Genomic DNA, 23,416 nt, shown 5'->3' with positions numbered 1-23,416 from the left:
ACCCGTACCTGGCTCACTGTGCCATTCATGGCCTCAAAGAGGACATGTACCAGTTAGTGACTGCTATCAGCACAGGATAATGATTAAGCCAGGTCTGAACAGGTCTGACCATTAGAAGCTGGGTTTTTCCACTTTTCTGCACCATTCTCTGTTGTGAGAAACAGTTCCAGGTCCTTCCTAAGCTCTGCTCCCTCCCCAGCTGCTGGGAGACCACAGGGTTGGCACCACAAACCCAAAATGACTGAGGGTAACAAAAGGACCCCAAGTGTCACCAGCCATGGAATCCTGGGAACAGCCCACTTTTTGGGAGCACAGCAAGAATAAAAGCTTTGAGTTTAAATCAATAAATCTCAGTTTATGACGTAAGTTCGGACTTTAAAGTCCAAAGTCAAGCTGTGACTAGTTCAGGACCAAGGGGAAAGAGGCAAGACAGGCACGTTGGGAGCTGCTCGCTCTCTTGTTTGCTCAAGGGGGTTTGTGGCTGTTGCTTAATTTGCCATACAAAGTACCATGAACTTGCATCACCCTCTGCTCCTCTGAACTATCCAGGAAGAGATTCAATGGAACAAAAAAATTTCTAGATAACATTTGATGCAATGGTTCTTGCGTAAGGTTCATTGTATCAGAAAATGTGCCTTGCAGACACACATGAACCCGAGATACCCTGAGGAAACAGGGTGCCTTCCCTTTTAACCCCTGTTTTTAGGAGCTCAGCTCCACCAATCTGTAACTTATCTCCAGGACAAACTTCAGTGACAACTAGGTGGCTTTCCCTAACTTATTCTCATTTCTGAATGTATTTGTTTTAAACATTTGCAAATTAGCAGCTTTATAAAAGCCCTCAGTAATCAAAGAAAATTCAGCCAACAGAAAAATTCCTTTTTCCCCCCCCTTCATACCGTTCTTCTCTTAAAGAGTTGCAGGGTTATTTTTGTACAGAAATGGAAAGAGATCATTTTGACCAGATTCCTCAAGAGCAGGGAGTTTCTTAGATTTGTAAAGAAATAGGAAAAAATAAATTTAAAAAATTAAATTTAAATAAACCTAAATAAATTTAATTTTTAATTTAAAATAAAATTAATATTTAATATTTAATAATTAACTAAAATAAATTTAATAAATTAATAATTTAATAATTTAAATAGAATAAATTGAATTAAAATAAATTTAGAATTTTTTAATTAAAATAAATTTAAAAATAAATTTAAATAGGAAAAAATTAATTTAAATAGGAAAAATTAATTTATCTAGCAGAGTTATGGATAATCCTTCACGAACTATGGAGATCCTGCACCCAAAGCTGGAATTTAAGACTTAGTGCACATTTTCATGCTGTTAAATTTAAGTGTGATATTTCAAACATCTGTGCCTTTGCAGGAGCAGTTCTGTGCCTCCTGCAGTGCAGAGATTGTGCACTCTGCCATTCCAGAGGGTTTCAGGCTCCATCTGATGCAGGAGCCCCTGAAATAGCAGCCCAAGAGCTCTGCCTGGAGCTGCCATGTGAGTTAGTCAGCAGCTCCTTCACCTCACCAGGATGGGCAGAGCAGAACATAAATTTAACTCCCCATCTGGAATTTCACCTGGGGCAAACAGGGGGAGAGGCAGAGCCAGATTTCACCAAGGATGCAGAGAGCAAAATGTTCCTACAGCTCGCTGCAAGGACTCCTCACATGTGCATGGAACTTGAAGGATCTGAAAATGCTCTAGAGAATACATTCTATTTTTTTATTATACCTCTCCTGAAAAAGAAGGTTATACCCAATATACAATTTTTGTCCTCAGAAGATTGGAAAACTGCTGACTTGAGTCTTCCTGCAATACTAAATTTAGGATCTTCTGGCACCACGTGAACACACTGCTGGGTATTGAAGCATCTAAATTACTGCTTAGATTTACACCTCAATTAACATCAGGGCAAAATGCTTTGGAGAACAATCCAGATAAACCTTCACCATCAAATTCAAATAGTCAGAGATTTTCCCAGCACTTCAACTAAACTTGCAGGGGAGTAGAACAAGATGAGCTTTAAAGTTCTTTCCTTTGGAGGTTGTGGGCACCTTCTACTATCCCAGGTTGCTCCAAGCCTCATCCAGCCTGGCTTTGGACAATTCCAGGGATCCAGGGGCAGCCAGAGCTTCTCTGGGCACCCTGTGCCAGGGCCTCAGCACCCTCACAGGGGAGGATTTTCTAACTGGCCCCCAGCCCAGCAGTTCTGGCTGAGTGAGAATTTGTTCCTGAACAAGAACAGCACAAGATGATCTTCTGCCCTTGACAAATTCAAGTGATTATCTCACTCTGGGGCTGTCAGGGATCTGCAGCTCCAGAAAACAGAGCACATACACACAGCTACCCAAAGTGCATGACTAATTACCTCAGTATAAATGGGACCTCGTTATTCAAACGTTGCTGGGTACTTCCATTATTAACATCTATTCCACCTACAGCTCCAAACCACAACCCTGCACAAAGGCCTAACAACCCTTGTTTCTCCCCTTATTCAGTAGAAAACAAAATTCCATGGTTACATTATATTTTCCAAAAGCTTCTCAGAGCTCATTTGGAGCCTCACCTGCTCTCAAATACATGTAATTATGTTAATGACTCTGTGGGATTGCAAGGTCAATTTAAAGAAGGCCTGAAAGGAGCACAGCACAGCACAGAGCCCAGGAGGGGCAGGTGGGATTTGCAGCCTCTCCATGGGTGTGGGTCCTTCCATAGAGTTCCCCTGCCACCAGCTCCATCCCAGAACCATGGAATGGGGAAGGAAATCCAGCTGAAGACCCACCAAGACATGTGGGAGTGGTTTTCACCTCAACTGGGTCCCCTGAAGGATCCTTTGCCAGCAAAGCAGATGGAACAGAGGATGGGCAACCTTAGTCTGGACTAACTGTGACAACAGTTTCTGCTCTTCCCTTGTGGCAACCTCAGAAATTCACTCTCTGATGGGTTCCTCCTATCACCCCCTCCTACCATCACTCCAATTAGCAATTAGCATTAATTCAGGCATTTCCAAAGGGTTTTCTGAGCCATCATCCCACCTACAAACAGCAGCACCCAGCACTTGTGAGGAGCACAGCAGCTCCAGTCCCACCTTGTGACACCCCTGCGAGCAGAGCCTGCCCTTGTAAGGCTGTCCCAGCCCTGCATTCCACACCAACTCTGCCTCTGCTTCATTAGTAAGAGAACTTAATTTAACCTCTTGTGCTTGGCACATGCACTATTTAAAGATGCAGCACTGGGCTGGGCTCGGTTGCACGGCTCCAGACTAAATTACTCTTGGGCTCCTCAGACATGACAAACAACTCATGGTTTTATGGGCTCCTTGTTTTTGCCTCTGTGTTCTGTGTTTTGCAAGGGAATTGTCACATTTGCAAGAAGGAGCAGCAAGCATTCCTTACTACTACATGCAACACCCCCATCATGAAAATTTTACCATATCACCTTCCAATTCTCATTTAAAGTACAAAATAAATCCTTGGCTGCACATCTGGCAGAGAGAGAGAGCAAAGCTCAACAGCTGGAGCTGCTCCATGGCAGATCCTCAGCTTGCCTCCATTCCAATCCAGGAATTCCCATTACATTTAAAACCACCAAGGCCTTTTGTCTTTGGCTCTGTTATCTGTTCTGGTTTTTGGGTTTTTTGGGTTTTTAAAAATTTTCATGGTGATATAAAAATGCAATTCACTGAGATGCCCAAACAGCCTCACCTGTGGGCAGTTACTCCACAGCCAAAAGAAAAAGGGAAATAAACCAAGAGAAAGGAAAAAGAGTGGAATGGTGGAGTGTTTTAACACAAGGACTTTGGACAGTGTCCATACAGAGAAATCTCTTTTGTAACCTGAAACCCCAGGTATCTCAATATTTACACCAAATATTTGGTTTTGATTCCTACTTTCGTTTTCTACTGAAATTAACCAAGTTACGCTCATAGCTACAGCTCTAATTAATGGTTATTCACAATCTTGGACAACTTGCAGAGACACCTTGGCAATAAGGGTGTTCCCCTTGCACATACCATCTACAAGAGGCTGAAATTCCATATTTTTTCCTTCTGCTAGGTAGTTTTAAAAGCCCCCAGAGGCCTCACAAACCAGTGAATAAGGAGAGACTGTGAAAGCAACAGATTCTGCATCAATACTGGGAAAGTTTACACAAGCACACATTGATATGAGAGGTTTTTAAAGAAAGGTGCAAAATCATTTCATAGAAGAGCCCCATCAATGGCTACTTTAAAAAGTAATTTTTTTAAACAGAAATGAAAAATTAAAAAAAAATTAAATCTGCATTCCTTGTTTTCCTTACAGAAGTACCCTTGTGATAAAGAAAACATTAATAGTTTTCATGACTGAATAAATGCTCCACATACTTGTTTATACCTGCCAGAGTAATTTTTCCATTCTACTTCCATGGTGATCCTTGATGGGATCAGCAAAAAAATGAACTTTCCCATTTTATTTGTAATCAGAAAGTCAACCATCCTTTCTCTGCCCAGGATTCTCTTGCACTTCTGCAGTAGCATGACATTATTTCAAATTAATAAGCAAATAAGAATCTGTAAATAAGGGTAACTGTGAAATAAAATTTTTACTCCAAGTTTTTAAACAATTCAAATGCAACTACCAGTCATAATTGCAACAACTAAAGCACAACAGTATTTCAGAAAATGCCAATTCTTTTGTCCCCCAAACTGGGTTTCTCTTGAACCTAAGCAAAGCCCAGTTAAACATCCTGAACATACACAGCTTTTGTGCCCTGAATTGTTTCAGTGTAAAACAAAGCTATCAATGTTAAAGCTGAGGAAACCAGCTAAAAATACACGATGTTGTTTGCATGCCCATGTCCATAATCCTGCAGCACTTCCCTTCTAGCTCAATGGAGAAGGAAAAACTGAAAAAACAGAAACAGGAAATTCCTACAGCACTGCAAAGGACTAAAACAATTTTCTTTACATTTGTTTATGTCCAAAGGAATAAAGCCAAGCAAAAGATGGATGGTTACAGGTTGTTTTTAATTTGTACAAACAAAAATCCAGGATGAAGATGTCTGCAAAGGATCTCCTTATACCAAGAGGGAAAACAAAGTAATGCCAGAGCCAGGGCTCTCCTGGCAAGTCCAACGTGGAGCAGTCCAACCAATGGGCATGTTAAGCACAGATAACCACAAAACATCTTCAAAAGAGACTTCTTGGGCACAGAACAAGGTCTAAAGTACCTTCCCCTGCTGAACTTTTCTCCCAGGGCAGGCAGGGTGAGTGGAGTGCACAGAAAAAGCAGAACACGCTGCTCCTGCTCCACACCACCTGCCTGAGGAGATGTCAGAGCATTTGTGTTCCTCACTGAGGGTGCTCTGGAAATCTCCAGCTACTGAGGGCTCAGATCTGACTCACAAAATTCACAGAACACTCTGAAGGAAGAGCTTTTTTTTTTTTATGCAAGGGATTTCCTTCTTCAAAGATCAGTAACAAGGAGCTGCTTCTGAACCCATTCCAGCTGTTCCTGGTGTGATCACACACTGCCCAAGGCCTGTCTGAACACTGCTCTTCCAACTTCTCCCTAAACAACACCATTCCATGTGGAATCAGGCACTGCTTGATGGCAGTAAATTGACCAAACACCAGCTGTAAGTTAATACAATAATTTCTTCACCCATTTTAACCCATTTGATGATGAGAGCAGAGGATTTATCTGAGATGGCTGTATAACCTTGAGTGCACACACCTTCCTTTACTTCCAGGTCTCTCAGCTCTTACTGCCTCCTCCTCCTCCTCCTCCCAGACCCAGCACAACAGCCCCATGTTCTCACATTCCCCAGGACATGGACAGCCCTCAATCCATTCTGCCTCCCCTCAGACGCCAGGGATTTACTGCTTTCCCCCATGAATCACCAAACCAAACACTACATTTTTCCAAGGCTCCAGATTTCCCTGAAGTTACACTTTAAGAACACCTGTGTCCTGCAGCACAAATCCTGTGGTATCCTGAGGAAAGTCCTCTACAAAGGACTCCTCTGCTATTTTCCCTGTGCTCAAGCAGCTCCCTAAAATCCCCATTTCCTTTCAGCACAGTAAACACTCACTGGCTGCATGAACAGCTCACCGCTGCTGAAGGGACAGGAACAATAGTGGGAACTTGGCTGTCTCCCAGCATCAGCAACACGGACAACAGCTTGGGAAAGCAGGAACTGAGTCAAAACAACTTTAGATCAAGATATTACGAAGGAGGCAGTGAAGTTACCTCTGCTTTGTGTGTGTAAATGAGGTTTAACAATTCTCTTGTTACAGAATGGTTTGGGTTGGAAAGGACCTTAAAGATCATCCCTTCCACTATCCCAGGTTGCTCCAAGCCCTGTCCATCCTGGCCTTGGGCTCTTCCAGGGATGGGGCAGCCCCAGCTTTTCTGGGCAATCTGTGCCAGAGCCTCACCACCTCACAGGGAAGAGCTTTTTCAGAAGTATATTCACAATTCCAGATTTAAAATAAGAAGAGTGAGGATAGGCACAGTCAGCTCCACTTCCAGCTATCTGAACCTGGAACAACACAGTCACTACAAAAAAAATGACCAGGTCTAGAAATGATTACATCTTACTCAATGAAACCCTTATTGCAACAAGCTAACCTAGAATGTGCTATTCCATGTGAGCATTTTATGGTAAATTAAACTTAATGCCACACCTCATTAGAACAAACTGCTGTGCCCTGAGCACGTGTCCCTGGGCTGGGAGCAGGGATGTGGCCGTGGGCCAGCAGCACTGCGTGGTGGAACAGCACTCCCTCGTGTTCCCACTGGGAATGGGGCTCCTCAGCCAGGCTGACCTGTCTGCCTGCTCTCAGCAATGCCACACACACCACAATTCCTCTGCTACAGCAGCAGCTGGGAATTGGGGAAATGCCTTTCCAGATTTTCCTGTGCAAGGGCATCATTTACCCAGAGAGGTAACCTGGGCTATCTGCTCCTGCTGGCACCAGGACAGCTCACACCTGGGTGGGAGGGGGTTTTAACTCTTTGGAAGAAACATCCCCACCACCAAAAGCAAATCCTACAAGGGAAGAGCAGCACAGTCCACTCCAGAAGTGCAGAGAGAAAGAAGGCACAGCACATCTGCACAGAGCCCCTTCCTTCCATCAGAGCAGGGATAACCCCCTTGAGAGCAAGGATAAACCCCTCAGAGCAGGGATAACCCCCTCAGAGCAGGATGAGCATCACTCATGGCTCCACACAATGATTTCAGTTTCCTTCCATCACCAACCCACCTCCTCTCACACTGACACGTCAGGACAGTGGTTATTAACCAGCTGCTGCTTCCTTCAGAGTCACCTGACAAAACACATCAAAACTACTCTTTAAAGGCAGCAACCAAATTCTTGTCACAACAAACTCTAAATCTTATTTCTTCCTTAAAACCCCCAATTTTCTTTTGATTTTGCAATTGTTCAGTTCATGACTATCAATAAAGATCTTTTTAAACCATCACAGTGCTGCAGAGGAACGTTTTATTTAAAACAAGCATTTGCTTTGAGTGCTTTCAGGATTAGCATTTCTTTGCTGTTTGAAAAATGACAAGTGTCAGATTGGGGAAAAAAAAAACCCACAGTCCATCAGGACTGGTACAAGCATGGGCAGGAGATCCACCACCACATTCATTCCAGAAAGCTAAAAGTGAGCAGTGAACCAGAGCAAGAATTGCTGACAACTGAGAATAACCACCAAAGCAGTTCAGTAGAGGTTGTGTCCACCAGGAAGCCAAAAAAACCCTGGTTCAGGGGCAAAGGGCATTGGAACAGGAAAGCCCAGAGCTGTGGCTGCACACCTGGCATGACCAGTCTGACCCTGTGACTGATGAAAGACCATAGAGCTGCACCTACAGGGCTTCCTGTGCAAGCCAGACCTAAAGATGTCCTGGACCAAGTGCAGCAGAGCTCCTCACCAGCTGGAACAGGGGTGGTGGATACCCCATGCACAATGGAAAATACTCAAATGTAGACAAGCTGTGGGGAAAAAATGTTTTGCTGGACACAAAGACATTTCTCAGAAACCCAGAGGTGTCACCCACCCACAGGACACAGATGTGTGGTGGTCACAGCATTGCACACGGGCTGGGGCAGACCACAGACCCTGCTGTGCTCAGAAATGCAGTTTGTCACAGCCAGACACATCCTGCCCAGAGAGCAGGAGGAGGGCAATCAGCAAGGAATTAGCAAAGAGCTGGCACTGAGTGATGTCCCACAACTCCACCACTGCAGAGTAAAGCAAAGACACAGCACAGGAGAGGGAACCCAACAGTAACTCCACAGAGCAGCTTTAAAAGCAGATTTTTGTTGGAGTATTTTTTAATTAAGAGTTGTAGCTTCTTCAGGTATGTCTGCCTAATGAATAAAGCATCTTAGCTCCCCAAGACAGATTAAATAACGCTTGACAACCAACTCCAGCATCTCTGGTTACTCCTGACTGTAAGTAGAGAGAACAGATAAGTATCTCCTCGGTAGCCTCCAGCTGCAACAGCAGAACAGAAAGTGACAGAAGGCACAATTCTGCATGTCCCTTAAATTTCTTTTTTTAACAGCATGAATATCAGAGTTGTCATTCTAATATTTTCTTGCAGTAAATCAGGAAGTGTGCATGAATGAAAGTGAGTAAGGAATGCTCCAGGGCCCCTAAAAGAGAATATACACCCAGAAAATACAACATTCTGTTCTGTTACAGCCTAGAACTGCACAATACTGGAGCCCACCATTCCAGGCACCTTCTGGACTGAAGTTTGGGTTGGTTTGGGATTTTTCCCCTGGCCTTTTGGAAAATCCCATGTCAGAGCAAGCGCAGGGACAGAGCTCTTTGACATTTCTCACACTGACAAACCATGAAAAACATCCACCCTATCCTCACACTTATGACTAATTTTTTAGTTTGCAATTTAAAGGGAGCTTTTCTCTTAAAAATACATCTGGTCAAATAAAAAAAAATGAATTAATGTCCAAGCACTTTCATGTTCTATGCTACTACAGTCTCCAGAAGGAAACAGTTTTCAATAAAATCCCCAGTTCTTCAAGCACAATTTTCCCTCCCAGCTACAAGAAATTCACAGCGGGCAATCTCACCTCACAGCTGATAAAAGGACATACAGGCAAGGATTGCAAAACTCAAAATGAGAGAAGGAAACTCTTTGCTACAGTTTTAAAACACAGCAGCAAACAGCTAACATGAAAAGGTTTGGTGCTGATCACGCGCTGAATTGACAGCTGAAAAAATGAAGATCAATGAAAACTACAACAAGCAAATGAAACCTGATCTTTGATGAGTACAGGAGAAATTAAAACATTAATTAGTTCAAAGCAGTACAGTATTTATTCATAAAGGCTTTTCAGCTCAAATTCATGTTTTATAAATGTGAAAGTTTCAGACACACAGCAGCCCCTGTGCAAAGCTGGCAGGGCACCACAGTCAGAGCCTGCTAAAAAGAGCTTTTCGTGACAGACAGCTCTGAGGAGTGTTGGAAGAGGAAGTGCTCACTGAGACATCGAAAGCCATGAAGAGTCAAATGAAAAACAAGAAAGGAACTGTAAAATGACACATTCCTAAAGCTGTTTTCCTGGAATAGCAGTGCCTGTACCAGCAGCAGGGCAGGAGGGTTCTGGGGCAGCAACCCCAGAGCCAGGCAGAGCTTATACACAAAGAGGGATGAATATTCCTAACACACACCTAAACTAAACCACAACTCCCATGGTTCTGCATAAACAAGGAAGAAACGTTGATTCCTGTAAGGGTTTTCCAAGGCACATTCAGGTAGTAGACAGTTTTGAGTATTAGAAATAAAACAGCCTTTCTCACCCAAAATAAATCCTGAGTTTCATGTTAGTACTCAAAAAGGAACTGCTGAGGAAAGCTCCAGCACATAGGAGCACTCCCAGGATTTCTGAAAAGAGTGGAAACAGCCGGCTCTGGGAGCACACTTACCCACAGATACTGCAGGAACTTCAGCAGACGTGGACAGTAATAATACTCCATTTTCCACAGCTCCGAGTTAACGCCAACCCATCCCTGTTGCAGGCAGCTCCCGGGCTCTCCCCGCCTCCAGCACCAGTTAAAAGCAGAGTGGAGCAATTAAAAGCAGCATGAATAATGTAATAATGTTCTGAGTGTGTCTGGCCCCACGTCACCACCACCACCAGGAGCTGGGGCTCCTCAGGAGCAGTCGCTGAGCAGTCGCACACAGCACGTGACTTAACCACTTGTTATTGAGCAGCCCACTGCTCCCAGCTCCGTAATCTGGAGTGGAATTAGTGACAGGACTTTGGGTTTTGCAGCAAAGGCCCTGCAGGAGGAAAGAGAAGCTCTAAAACCCCTCAGTTACGAAACGCTCTGAACGGCGGCGGGGTCGCTCGCTGACCTTGTTTTGGGTGATGCACGGGAAAAGACAAAAACCCACACATGTAACAAGAGGAGCTGCTGTTTTTATGTTCTTTCAATATAAAAATGTCTTTTGTGAAGGAGAAGAAATAGACACAACCAAGTAACTTTTTATACAGCCCTGGAATGTTCCCAGGGAACGAAAACTGCCAAAAAAGGAAGAAAGCCCAGGCAGAGCTTTACCCACCCCCGGGTCGTCCTCCTCGGGCTGGGTCTAAAATAGGGAGTGGTGGAGTTGTTGGACATCAGCAGTGGGTGGTTTGTGAAGAGCAAAAATGGGAATTGTAACACTGTTTCATTTTTACTTACATCCCTTTTTTGATAGGAAAGGGAAAGATAAGTGACAGGAGCCTATCCAAGGAGGGCAGCCTGTCCCCTCCCAGCACTGCTCCAGCTCTCACCCTTCCCAGGGAGGGACAAGGCTGAGAGGACACCAAACAGCCTCCAAGATGCTCACTGAAATTTTGATACTTCAAGGAAACTACCTCTCACTTTTCCAATCATCACCTATGAATTCCTGTAGAGTTCAACCAAAGTATTTTGATTTTCTTCCAGGTTGTGTCAGTTTTTGGGGTAGCAGAACAACTCAAGATGGGGTTCAGAAGGAGCAAAGCTCCAGTATCAGAGGCTTTACCAAATGCAGAAAAAGAGAAGGTGTGGTTTTCAGTGGGCAGGAGACAGACCTGTCATGGGCAGAACTGAAAACAACTGGTGAACTGTGACAAGCCAAACCATAAATTCATCTGCACATGTTTATAAAATATTTATCTTCTCTCCCTTGCACTTCATTTCCAAGATATTTTAGGAGTCAGCTCATGATTTTCTTCAACAAATCCTTCTCCACCCACACATCTCAGTTTCATATAAATGCATCTTTCTATGGAGACCATTAGGGAGATTTTCCTCCCTAAATGACAAAAAAACCCAGACTTTAATATAAAATAAATAAATAATATGTTGAAAGACTTCAAAATAACTCCTACACCAGTTCTAGTAGCAATGCTCTGTTCTAACTCCCCAAAGCAGCACTAAAACTGCTCCATCTCCATCTGAAGGTACAATTCCTCCAGCCCCACAGCACAAATGCAGTTCCTTTATTTGGAGGATGAGTCCCAGCACACATTCCTCAGGTTTTCATTCCCAACACTGTTATCAGCCTGGATGACTCAATCAGGAATCCGGGCTTGTGACTGAACGTCAGCTCTGATGGCATCACACAATTTATGGAAACACCTCCTGAGCTCTGTGGCTGCCCCTGGATGGGCAGGTGGGACACTGAGAGGGAACAGCCCCACATCCAACCACAGGTACCAGCCCAGAGAGGGTTTGATTGCTCAGGGCTCACAACCTGTCCCTTCACCTGCATTCCAGGTCGAAAGGAACAGATCCCTACAAGGCCCAGGCTCTGAGATTTGCAGCTGAACCAGTGAGAGAAATCCCTCACTGTCCAAAGCACAGAACTTAATTTTTATACCTACTCTGTGCTGCAGCAGGGCTGAAAGAGAGGGAAGTACAGCCATAGTAAAACCACAGATGACAACAGTCTAGCAGTGATGCTAAAATCTTTATAAAAGCCTTCCTTTGTTTTTTAATCAATACAAACTTAAAATAGCTGAACAGTGTGATCTAGATGAGTGTTAAATCTCCAAAGTGTCACCCCGTGCAATTTCAAACACCAATCCCATATTACCACTTGTATTTTGCAACGGTTGATTTCAAAGTCATCCTATGTAATGTTCTAAAAGCCTAATTGCAAGCAGATTCTCTGGAATATAATCACAAAGAAATGACCTCTCCAGAGGTAAATTATACTACTGAACCTTGCTTCCATTTGGAATTGTGTTTATCCATAAGAACCTAGCTCATCAGCTGTCCTGGAAAATGCTATTCAAACAGCTGTTTACTATCTCACAGACAGATATGGAATAATGCAACAAATTGATTCTTGCAAACTCATTTGGCAAATATAAAAGGCTATCAATATCAGTTCTTCACTGCTTTAGTGGTGAATGTGAACCAAAAAGAATTGTTTATTCTACAACGAGACTTGTCACTTTGAGCACTCAGTCTCACCAGACCAATACCAGTATACCCTCACTGACCAGCAATATGGACTGGAGAATATATTCTGTCAGTAAACCACAAGGAAAAATAAGTAACTTCCCAACTACATGGACCAGAAACTGCTCAAAGCAAACAGCAGCAGGATGCCACATTTCCATCTAATCCCCCTTTCAAGGGAAATAGACTCTGTTGGGATTCTGGGGAAATAGGGGATTTAACTGTGGCTCCCGTGGCTCTTTCCTGACCCCTCGTGTCTGTCCAGCTCACACAGCTCGGATGTGTCTCCAGCAGAGGGGAGTGTTGGAACGTGCTGACAGAACTGGGAACTGCAGCTCCGCACCCAAAATCTCTGTGTTCTCCAAGGAAAACAAAGGCATAACCTTGGTGCAGAAGAAACGGTTTGGTTTTACATAATCCTCTGCAGTACCTCTGTGAGGCTTTGGAAAAGATCAGTGTGGTGTTTTCCACCTCCCAAATGCAAGTCAAAGCCCCTTCCATGCACTCACTCACACATTACACCCAGGAGGAGCAGGCTGCCCTTTGGCTCCCCAGCACTGCACAATCCCAGCCCGAGGAACCTTTCCAAAGCAACACAAAGGAGCAAAGCACTCGGATCCTCCTGAATTCCACACAGGTCAGCTTTCTCTTTTCATGGAGCTGAGTCTCCCTTTCCAACCTTCCCTTCCTGTCTCAGGCTACATTTGGTGAAGCTGAAGGATTATCCTGAGTAACCTCCCAATAAACAATGAAGTTGGAGAACAACAGCTGTATTTATCTGAGTACAGTTCAGTTATCCCAGCACTACTTCTGTCCCACTTTTCCTACCTGGCTAACACCACCTTTATATATTTGCACTATAAGCTGATAGCACATAACTTTTAGGGGTTGGATAAATGCCCATTCTGTCAATAACCCAAATTCCCCAAGATGAACCATGCTAAGAATGGGAAAGAAAAAGGGACATCAGCCCTTGGATACCATCCATGAAGCCTAAAGACCAGAACTGAAAAACAATCTGAGCCTACTTTCAAAACTCCAATTAAGAAATTTGTTTATAAAATCCTTATAGGTTTAGGTGGTCCCTTTTTCTTTGCTAGAAGGAAAGAAACCATTTTCTTTTATTTTTCTATATTTTTGTGTGTTTTCTGCTAAAGAGCTGCAAAGACCAGAGTGAGCCATGGCAGAACAGGGCAGTGCAGCACCTGACTGCAGAGTGTGCTGGCAGAGACAGGACAGGGGGAGGTGTGATCTTGGGACCACATCCTTCAGTCTCCACTTTCCAAATCCTTCAGTCTCCACTTTCCAAATCCTTTACTTCCCTCAGGAAACGTTGATATTTCATTAATTGCCCATCTTTTGGAACATCCAGACCTTTGTTTCGTAATTCAGAACAACAGCTGGATGTAGGATGCTATTTCACAACATAAAACTTCTCTGAGGGCTAAAAGTCAGGATATTTTTCTGAGACTGAGGAGAACAGCACCCAACAATATCAAGCAGGAATTCACCTCAACAATTTGTGTGTTAGAGACAAATCAAACCACCCCAAAATGTCAGCTGTGATCTTTCCCAGAAACACTTCTCTGTGTGCTGCTGACAGAAAGACAATTAAACCCATCATTTCTCAGACACACAGTTCTATTTGTCTGCACAAGCTGAGAAAACAACAAAAACCGTAATGCTCTAGAGCCATCTTGAGTTCAGGATGAAAATTCCTCACTCAGAAAGCAAACTGAACAAGCTGCAAGGCTGAGGTTTGGTGTTGGAAGCTCTGGCAGGGAGCACTGGGGTGGGATCCCAGGGAGTGGAGCCTCACCAGTTCAACCCCCAGCAAATGCTCCTCTGCTTGGCAGACACATCCTTCTAGCACAGCCCTTTGCAAAAAGGAAAACAGAGCTGCAGCTCCCTGATCCACCCCAAACCCTCCTCCAGGGTCACATACCAAACCAAAATCTGATCTCCTCTCCTTGTAGAAACTGTGGTGGCTCCTCTGTGCAGACACTGAGGAAAAGTCTGTTCCCTCTGTTTTGTCTGAGCTCTGCTTGCTCCACTCTTTCCTGGGAGCCTGTAAAACACAGTTATGAATGTGATTAAGTATACATGCATATGCACATACATATATTATATATATAAAAAATGCCTTTTGGGAAAAAAAAAAACCAAAACCAGAGGAAACTCAAAGCTGAAAACACAAAATGGAAAAACATTATAGCCATGAACATCTGACACTTTAATCATAAAATTATAGGACCATTAAGGTCTTTTTCAACCAAATTCAACCTCTGGATTTCATTCACATGTCACTGTGTGAAGGGAATCTCTTGCCTCTCACCAAAGTCAGGAAAGCAGTGGAGTTTCACAGACAAATGGAGGCCATTCACCCAGGAAAAATAAAAATAAAATTTGCTTCCTTCAGATAAAGACAAAAAACAAAGAGAGGTCCAAAAAGATCACTGCTGACAACTTACTTCTTTTCAAGTAAATATAAAATTGCAGTTAACAATTTGACCTCCCAGGTTCACAGCATTACAAAACTAATAAGCACACTTTTTAAAGCTTTTTCAAGCTCTCCACAAAAACACCAATAAGTATTTCTAGACTTGAAGCAATGAGGTCATCTAGTGCAATTGCCATTGCTCAAGAAAAGAGAACCCGAAAAGAAATGAACTCCAGTGAAAAGTCTGGATTTGCTGCCTTGCTGCAGTGCTGAGAAGTGCTGCAAGGACACGACAAAACCCTTAATAAAGATAAGTTCAGTTACAGCTACATGACACACTTGGCTACCATTTGAAAATACCTTTTTATCCTCATGGAAGAATGGCTCTGACTGAGCTGCCACCTTGTGTTTCCACGAGTTATCCACATTTTCCAAGGGGAAGCTTGGCCTGGAGCGATGCAGGTCCTTCCTTGCCCTCAGATCCTGCATGAGGGGCAGGCTGTCCCTCCCTTGGCGGCATTTTTCCGAGTAGGATCGCCTGAGATCCGCGGGGACAGTCCCAAACCCAGACATGTACCCCTTCCAATCTGCCCTACTTTTAAAAGAGTCACCCTCACACATTTTACTTGAGCTGTCTTTGCTTCTCAGTGTAGAGCTCCTCACGATGTTTTTGCTCCAATCGCCCTCTGGAGACACCTCCATGAATTGTTCTTTTGTCACCAACTTCTTCTGCAAGAGCCCATCATCAGCCTTTAGGGACAGCTTGGAGGCCAGATTGACTTCCAGCCTCTGCTCTGTACTCACTAGATTTATGGGCTGTACCTTTTCAATTACAAATTTTGCACCCTGGTTTCTGGAGGTCAAGGTCACTTCCTCATCCTCATCAACAATGAAAGTTTTCTTCCTAGCAAATTCCACAGGTGAATTTACAAACTTCTCTGGGAAAATGCTGCTGGGGTTTCCCCAGTAAGGAGGGCTGACCTTTCTGTCTTTGGACTTCTGCTTATCAAATTCAGGGCTCCGCAGTTCCAGTTTCTCTTTGCTCTTCTCATTTAGGATTAGTTTCTCCGGCCTGTGCTGCTCTTCTGCACGTTCACCTGGTTTGTTATTAACTGAATAGTGGTCTGATCCACTCTTCCACTCGTTCCAGCTGTAGGTAAGAGTCATTCTCTCCGACACATTTCTTTTGTTCTTTGATCTCTCCCAACTCAGTGAGCCGAGATCCTCAGAAAACTTCTCCTGAACTTTACCGGCCTTTGCTGATTCTTCTTTATATTCTGCCATAAGCGCGTCAATATCGAGAATTTGGGATCTGTACCCATCCTCAGCCTTCCTTCCAGGCAGATCAGAATTATTGTCACTCCTTTTCTGGTGGCCCAGCTCACTGTCCTTACACACCTGTGCAGAACGTGGCGGGGACCGGGGCTCGTGGTAAGAGGAGATTTTCCTTCTGCCACTCTTGAGATCAGCCTGTTGATCCGGTTTTAACAGCAAAGCATCAACATCTATAATTTTCTCTTTAGAATGATCCAGACCTTTTTCGTGATGCTGTTGGTTATCTTTCCTAGACACATGAAAATTACCAAATGCAACATTTTTGGAGAAAACGGCATCTTTTTCATCTTCTTTGACCCAATCCTTGCTAATACGTGCTTCCCAGGAGTCTTCTCTACAAGTTGAACTTGTCACATTTTTATTTGGTTGCTGCAATAAAGGTTTGGACCTTCCAGGAAAAACAGGGTCCAGATTAATTGCTGCTGCCTCATTTGAACCAGAAACCGTATTAATTTCACTTGCACTGGGAGCACCAACAAAGCTTTTCTCTTTTTTGATACCAGGAATCTGATAAGTCACTGCAAAATAAGTTGCCTTTGGCTCAAAGACAGAACTCTGATGTTTTGTGTAATCATCAGGAGCGCCAAGAACAGCTTGGTTAGCCTCACTCCCCTCCACCCCATCTTTGATATTTTTGCTTCTCTTTTTCAATAAATTTTCATTCAATTGCAATGAATCTGTCCGGCTCAGCTTCTTGATATTTTCAGGATTAAGCCACACAACTTCTTCCACCTTGAGTGACTCCTGAGGCAAGGTCCTCCTCCTCCACCTTTCAGAAATCTTCAAGTCAGAAACGCTACTTCTGCTTCTCCTGACTTTCTCTTCTGGATCTGCTCCTCGGAGTTTCTCGTTGTTTTCAGGAGCTGTACAAGCCAAGTTGAAGTCTTGCTCTTTGCAGTTGAAGTCCAGACTTTTCCTCAACCCAAAGGGCCCAGATTCCTCTTTAGTAACATTCAGTCCTTTTGTATCAGGGGGGTGGCTACTGGAAGATTTAAAATATTGCCCACTTGCCAGCACTGAAGCCTGAGCCCCGTGTTTATTGACACTTGTGGAAGTCACATCACGATCCAAGTTGGTTCGGAATTCATGGATGTCTGTCCCACCTGCCCTGAAACTCCTTTTCTCAGAAGAGCATTTCACAACATTAATCCTCTCTGATTTATCTACAGAAGACACTTCACTCTTATCACCTTTAATTTCAGCATGTAGCTTGCTGACTTTCTCACTCATTCCCAAACCTTTACTTTTGTTTGTGGAATAAGGTGTTTTCTCAGCTATGAACAGTGGCTCAGGATCAGTTTTATCAGAGTCTCTTTTCTGTTCAGGTAAAGTGCATTCACTGGAGAGAAAACCAGCAGGTTCTCTCAACACAACCTTGCTTGTAAGAACTTTTGCCTCTCTGGCTTCTGAAGTAACATTATCTTCTTTCAAGTAAAGAGTGTGACTACTTGTCTTAACAGACTGCCCTGTAGGTACAACATCCTCATCAGTTTTATTCTCTTTCACAGATGACTTTCTAGTTCTGAGTGTCATGGCCTTTTTCTCAGGAGCCATTGTGATGACTTCACTAAGAGCCCTTTCACCACAAGTCTGAAAGATTTCATACCTGGGCTCTATTCTTTGGTAAATTTGAGAATCTTCTGTAATTTTGGGAGCAGGTTTTTCACTCTTCTCAACCAAAGATTTTTCTAAGACAATTCCTGGATTCATTTTCTTGTCTTCACTTGAAGAAGCTGGTTTTGGACTTTTCTCGACATGTGCTGGATGTTTTGATGGATCAGGCTGCTTGTGATGCTCCTTTGCAGTGGTGCTTTCCTCCCCTTCTCCCATCCACGAGCGTCTGCTGTGCCCTGAAAGCCCCAGGTCCTGCTTTGCCTCAGGTTCTTGGTTCCTTTTTGGTGCAGGATCAGAATGCTCAGCCACAACGCTGTGCTTCTGCACATTGTGCTCAAACAGGGTGGCCCTGACAGTTTTAATGAAGGGCTTTTCCAGAAGAGCTGGATTTAATTTCTTTTCAAAGCTGCTTGTGAATGAGACAGTACTCTCAGTCTGCTGTGAGAAATGCTGACCATCTCCCAGGAAGCTCCCTTTCCTCTCCAGCTGATCAGGTTTATTGGTTATCTTTAAAACCTGACGGGATTTCCAAGGCTTCCCAGGAGCAAACGCCTCGGTGACATCTGTGCCATGGCTGAGCTTCAGCTCCTTGCTCTGGAACAAAAAAATCCAACAGTTATCTTCAGTTTATTTTAAAAATAACATTTATTTTAAAACTTACTTGCACCTACTTTGTGCAACAGAGCTTGCACAAGTCAACACATCCACATTCTCTGAACACAAACTCCACTGAGACCAAGGTAACCTAAGGGAACGTGTAGCTCCAGCTCCTGAATCTTGATTTTAACAGAATTATCTCACTAATAACCAGCAATATGGTCAAAATGCAAGGAACATGAAGATCTGAGTAAATATGATGGAGCTGGAGATGCTCATCTATGAGAAATGTTAAGATGAGCCGAAGTAAAAAAGGAAAGATGGAAATTAATATTTATTACCAATCCTTCACTATTATCTACTCACAGGAAATACAAACAACATCCTAAAGGATGGTATTTTTAATAGCACTTGCTGAAAAAGCACAGCATGTAAATAATAAAGGGAACCAGAACACTAGAGGTCTTACAGGAGTTCAATCTTTTATTCAAGTCTTAAAATTTAAAGTTTAAACTCCCTCAAGAGTTGACTTAAGATTGTCTTAAAAAAAAAAAACTAAATAACATCAGAAAATTAACATTAAATGTATTTATAAATGAAGATTTTAAAGTCTGAACTATATTCTTCAGGGAATTTCTTTAATCCTACTTTACTGTCATATTTTGAAAACAGCACTTCCATTAATGAAAGATTTTCCTTTTAAAACAAATTGCTCTCCTTGAAAATAACACTAAACTACAGAAACTTTGCACCTGTAGCTTTTCCTTACCACATATTCCTATCTTGGACAGGAAAAAAGCCATAAGAACTCATTACAAATACCCTCAAACTACATTAAATCTCCTCTACCAAGAACTGTCACCAGAGAAATTCTGTTTTGCAACACTGAAGTGTTGCTTAGAAACAGAGAGAGCCCAAAGCTTCCACAGCAAATTCCCATTTTCCCTGGAACACTTTATTGTCTAAACTGCTCAGGTAAATGTTGTTGAGGAGCCTGACCAAGGTCCAGGCTGGGATTTATCAGGAGCTGGGAAATGAATGCAGGAAAGCACAATCTTAATGCTCTGCTTGGAGAAAATAAAGAATAATCACTGTAGCACAAACCCACCACAGCCACAGGCAGTTCACTGGGGTTTCATGGATCAGAAATCCCTTAAAAACAGAGCACAAAATATTCTTCCCTCTCTACAACTCCAAAACTGAGCAGTGTGCACACAGAGTTGCACAAACTCAACTGACACAACACCCCTGAACTTTTCTCTGCACATCCTAAAGACAAACTCACACCAGCAAATCCACTGGGGTTGTGTCAGCCCTAATAATCTCCATACCCATTAAAAAGCCACTGGTTGATAAAGCCACACACAACAGGACCTTGCAGAGCCAGCTGCTGCCAGTTCCTTACTTTTGGATTTTCCTGCAGGTCATGGATCGAGTCAGCTCCAGCCTCCCCAGGTTTCTCAGGCTTTGATTCACCCCCTGATGCTGGACTTGAAAACCTAAAACAAAGGATTGGTGTTGGTCAATGAGCAGGGTGGCTTCCTACCAAAGCAGGCTGGTAGAAATTATCCATCAAATTACATTTCCTAAAAGAGAAGTATCACTATTTTATAGTAAATTACTGTATTTGGTGGTTAAATTGTATCTAGACCACAAGAATTCCCAAAATATTAATATATTAATTATTACTATTAATACAACAATATTATTGTTAATATAAATAGTACTGTTAATTAAGCATCTTAATTGATAATAGAGGATTTATAATAGAGGATAATCAATTGATAATAGAGGATTTAGATATGCATAACAAGCTAGAATATCTCTCATTGACAGCTACACTTACATGCAAAGGTCACAGTATTGACAGCTTCTTTTTTTTCAGCTGTTGTCAGAATATATTTAATTTTCTCTTTTTCGGATTAAAAAAGGCAGGAAAGGAGCTTAAGAATAATACTTAAAAAATCACATTAAGTGGAAACAAAATGATCAAGGTTTTTTTACTGGACTGAGAGAGCAAGTTTTACTGAACAACAAGAAGCCAAGAGGATTAAAGAGAATTTCTCTGTAACCTACATCTTGGTTAAGTCTGCAGAGAGCGGCCGTGACTGCAGCGAGCGGCGCAGATTTCCTCCCTTAACCTCAGGATTTTCTGTTGTCAGCTCCTTGATCCTCTGCTGGATGGTCACACACCTGTTCTCCTTCTCTGGGAGAAGCTCTGGATCCACTGTGGCACTGGGATTTTCTGAAGTAAACAAACTGATGTGTTTTTTAACACTACCTCTTAAGATATTATTCTCTTTTTCTGAGGAAGCTGCAGGACTCTCACAGCCCACGAACGTGTATGTTTCCTTCTGATCTGCTCTTTTCCCCCCTTTATTAGTTCTGTTTTCACTGGTTGTTTCAGGGCTTCTTTCAGGACCATGCAAGTTAATAATTATTTCTGGTTTTGTCTCAGTTTGTTCACTTTTCGATTTAAGTTTAGTTTCCCATGTGTATTTCCCATTATTCAGGATGCCAATGTCCTGACTACTGCATTTCAGATTTGTTTTAGAAGAACTGCTTTTATTCAATTCAGTTTCTTCGTGTTTTGGCCCCGTTTCAGACTGATCATGACTACCCACATCAGTAAAAGCAATTACGGATACATTCTCCTTGCTTTCATGGGATGAACCAGCCTTTTTGCAAGAAGAAAGATCTTTATGTTCAAATTTAGCTGTCAGGTCCATGGACAAAGGCCTTGGTTTTCTAACTCCAGATTTCTCTGTAGGAGATTTTTCCTCAGAAGTTTCCACAGCGTGATGCTTTTGATCTCGTAATGATTCCAGAAAAATAGCAGACACTGGTCTATGCTTTGCCCTTTGCTGGACATCCACAGAAAAATCAACTTTATTGTTGAGCTTATTTGCATCATCATTGTTCTTCTCCCCTGGATGAACTTCACGAGCATCTTTCTTTTCACTGGTTTTCAAGGAGTTCCAGGATTCAGGTCTGAGACTGGAGGAAAATGACATGTGCCTATGGAGAGCTCCATCAGGATTCCTGGGAGGCTCTGCTGGTTTCACAGAGCCCTGCAGGTCCTTGCTCTGCAGAGCAGTGAATCCCCTGCGCTCCTGAGCCCTTTTCTCCTGCACCTTGGTCTGCTCGGGGCCCCCTGGCTCAAACAGAATGACTGTGTTGGCACTGGGCCCTGTGTAGAAAGTCACATTTGTCACCATGTCACTGCCAGCCGGATTTTCAGTGTCAATGGCTTTCTGGTCCACTAAGGGAGGGACATTCCCACTCAACACCTTCACAGAGGACGTTTCCTCAGTGGCCTTCCTCACCATGCTGCTGGATCTGAACGCTGGGACGGGCGGTTTGACGTTTGCAAAAGTATCCGAGGATTTCTCTTTACAAAAAGGCTTTGGGAAAAGTCTGGGCCTTGATCCCAGCGAGGGCATGGTTGCAGATCTCAAGGAATTGCCAAATTTCTTGTTCTCTTCCAGAGTCAGGGATGCTGAGGCCTCCTTTGCCTTGTTGCTGGCATCTGAAAGCACACTGACATACACACGCTGTGCCTTCTCCTCAGCCCTGAGCTCAGCTAGGTCAGGGACCGCCGTCAAAGACGCCAAAGTAGAATTTATTTCTACTCTTGTTGCCATAGCTGGAATTACACATTCAACAGAAGTGAAAAACACCAGCAAGGAAAAAGAATCTGCAAAAAAAAAAAAAAAGGAGAAAAATGCAAGTATTGATGTAGAGTCAGCATGAACATCAAATAACATCATTCTCACATAAATTCACAAGGAAGCAAACTCAGATTAAGGTGCCTTTCAGATATGCTGATCACAGAGTTTATCACACTGAAAGACATAGTGTTCCTTCTCTAAAAAGCAAGAAACACCATTATTTACTGACTTGGCCCAACAACCAAATACAATGGAAATAAACATATCCTACAAATTTCCACGCTTCCACTTACCATAATTTCCTGCTGCAACCAATCCATAGGGCCTGAATTCTTTCTCATAGTGACAACAAAAACTTCGTCACCAAGGGCACATTAAGGACAGGGAATGTGATCACTCCAGAGACACTGCCCAGACCTCACCTGCAAATAAACAAAATAATCCAATTCAGGTGTGGCACATACCCAGACAATGCCAGGTGGGACAAAAATCCAGAGCATTCTAAGGAGAAAAAGCTGGTTCCCAAGCAAAAGTGACCTCGTGCAACTGTAAAAAGCAGAAGAATGTTTATTTTTCAAACAGCCATTAAAAAATCAACAAGAAATTACCAATTAAAGGTGTAACTGAAAGGTGAAGGGAGAATAACTCAGCACAACAGACACACCAAATCCGAGCTGTTAAAACCACATTCAGGTAAGACTGTTTGCATATTCAACTGCTGTCAATCACTGGTTAAACACAGAGCTTTGCATTACTGTAATCTCAATTACTGTAATTTACTTTCTATTGTAAAGCTCTTTTCTGGGGCAGCAGTCTGTGAAGTGCTACCTGAGCAGCTGACCTGCAAACGGCTGATTTTCCATCAAAATGGAACTTTTACCATGACAAAGCAGTTTTGTACCTCGCTAGCAAAGGCAGGAGAACAGCTTTGGCTTTAATTATATTCTTACTGCAGAGAAGTGGGAAAACCAGCAGTAATTAGAATTTCAGCTACAAGAAGTAACCTGAATCCTTCCTAACAGAAGTATATTTAAACTCGTAGCAGATGCAGGCAGCTATGTAAGGTTAGATTCTTTTTTTTCCTTCAAAAGCTGTCATACTCTTCATTTTTAGAAAACTCACACTGTACTCCATAACCAGGGGCCCAAATGTGTGTTGCCACCCTCTTGTCTCTTCTGGGCAGCCTTTGAAGGGGCAGTTTTGGACTCCTCTCACTGGAGCCTTTATTTGTGTGAATTTACCATGCAAATAAATTTATTTGTAGATTCCGTGGAATACAGAGCTTCACGCTTGTGATT

The 23,416-nt window shown here is 43.0% G+C and overlaps 1 protein-coding gene across 4 annotated transcripts in view; it reads right to left on the bottom strand.

Moving 5' to 3' along the window:
* KIAA1671 (KIAA1671 ortholog) overlaps positions 1-23,416 on the bottom strand; it is a 64,451-nt gene that overhangs the window by 21,436 nt on the left and 19,599 nt on the right. For 3 of the 4 annotated variants that reach the window (XM_074554496.1, XM_074554495.1, XM_014272774.3), the window contains 5 exons: positions 22,412-22,540; positions 20,524-22,144; positions 19,853-19,946; positions 15,262-18,444; positions 14,407-14,529 (listed from right to left, as the gene is read on the bottom strand). In XM_074554496.1, the coding sequence (XP_074410597.1) occupies positions 14,407-14,529; positions 15,262-18,444; positions 19,853-19,946; positions 20,524-22,091 (4,968 nt within the window). In that variant the 5' untranslated portion in view covers positions 22,092-22,144; positions 22,412-22,540. Of the gene's footprint in view, positions 1-9,947; positions 10,187-14,406; positions 14,530-15,261; positions 18,445-19,852; positions 19,947-20,523; positions 22,145-22,411; positions 22,541-23,416 lie in introns of those variants that run through there. The other variant, XM_005495073.4, reaches the window with a different exon arrangement.

This window comes from Zonotrichia albicollis, chromosome 18, assembly GCF_047830755.1.
Source record: "Zonotrichia albicollis isolate bZonAlb1 chromosome 18, bZonAlb1.hap1, whole genome shotgun sequence".
Lineage (NCBI taxonomy): Eukaryota > Metazoa > Chordata > Aves > Passeriformes > Passerellidae > Zonotrichia > Zonotrichia albicollis.
The sequence above is the reverse complement of the archived record's forward strand: the minus strand, read 5'-3'. Positions and strand labels throughout refer to the sequence as shown.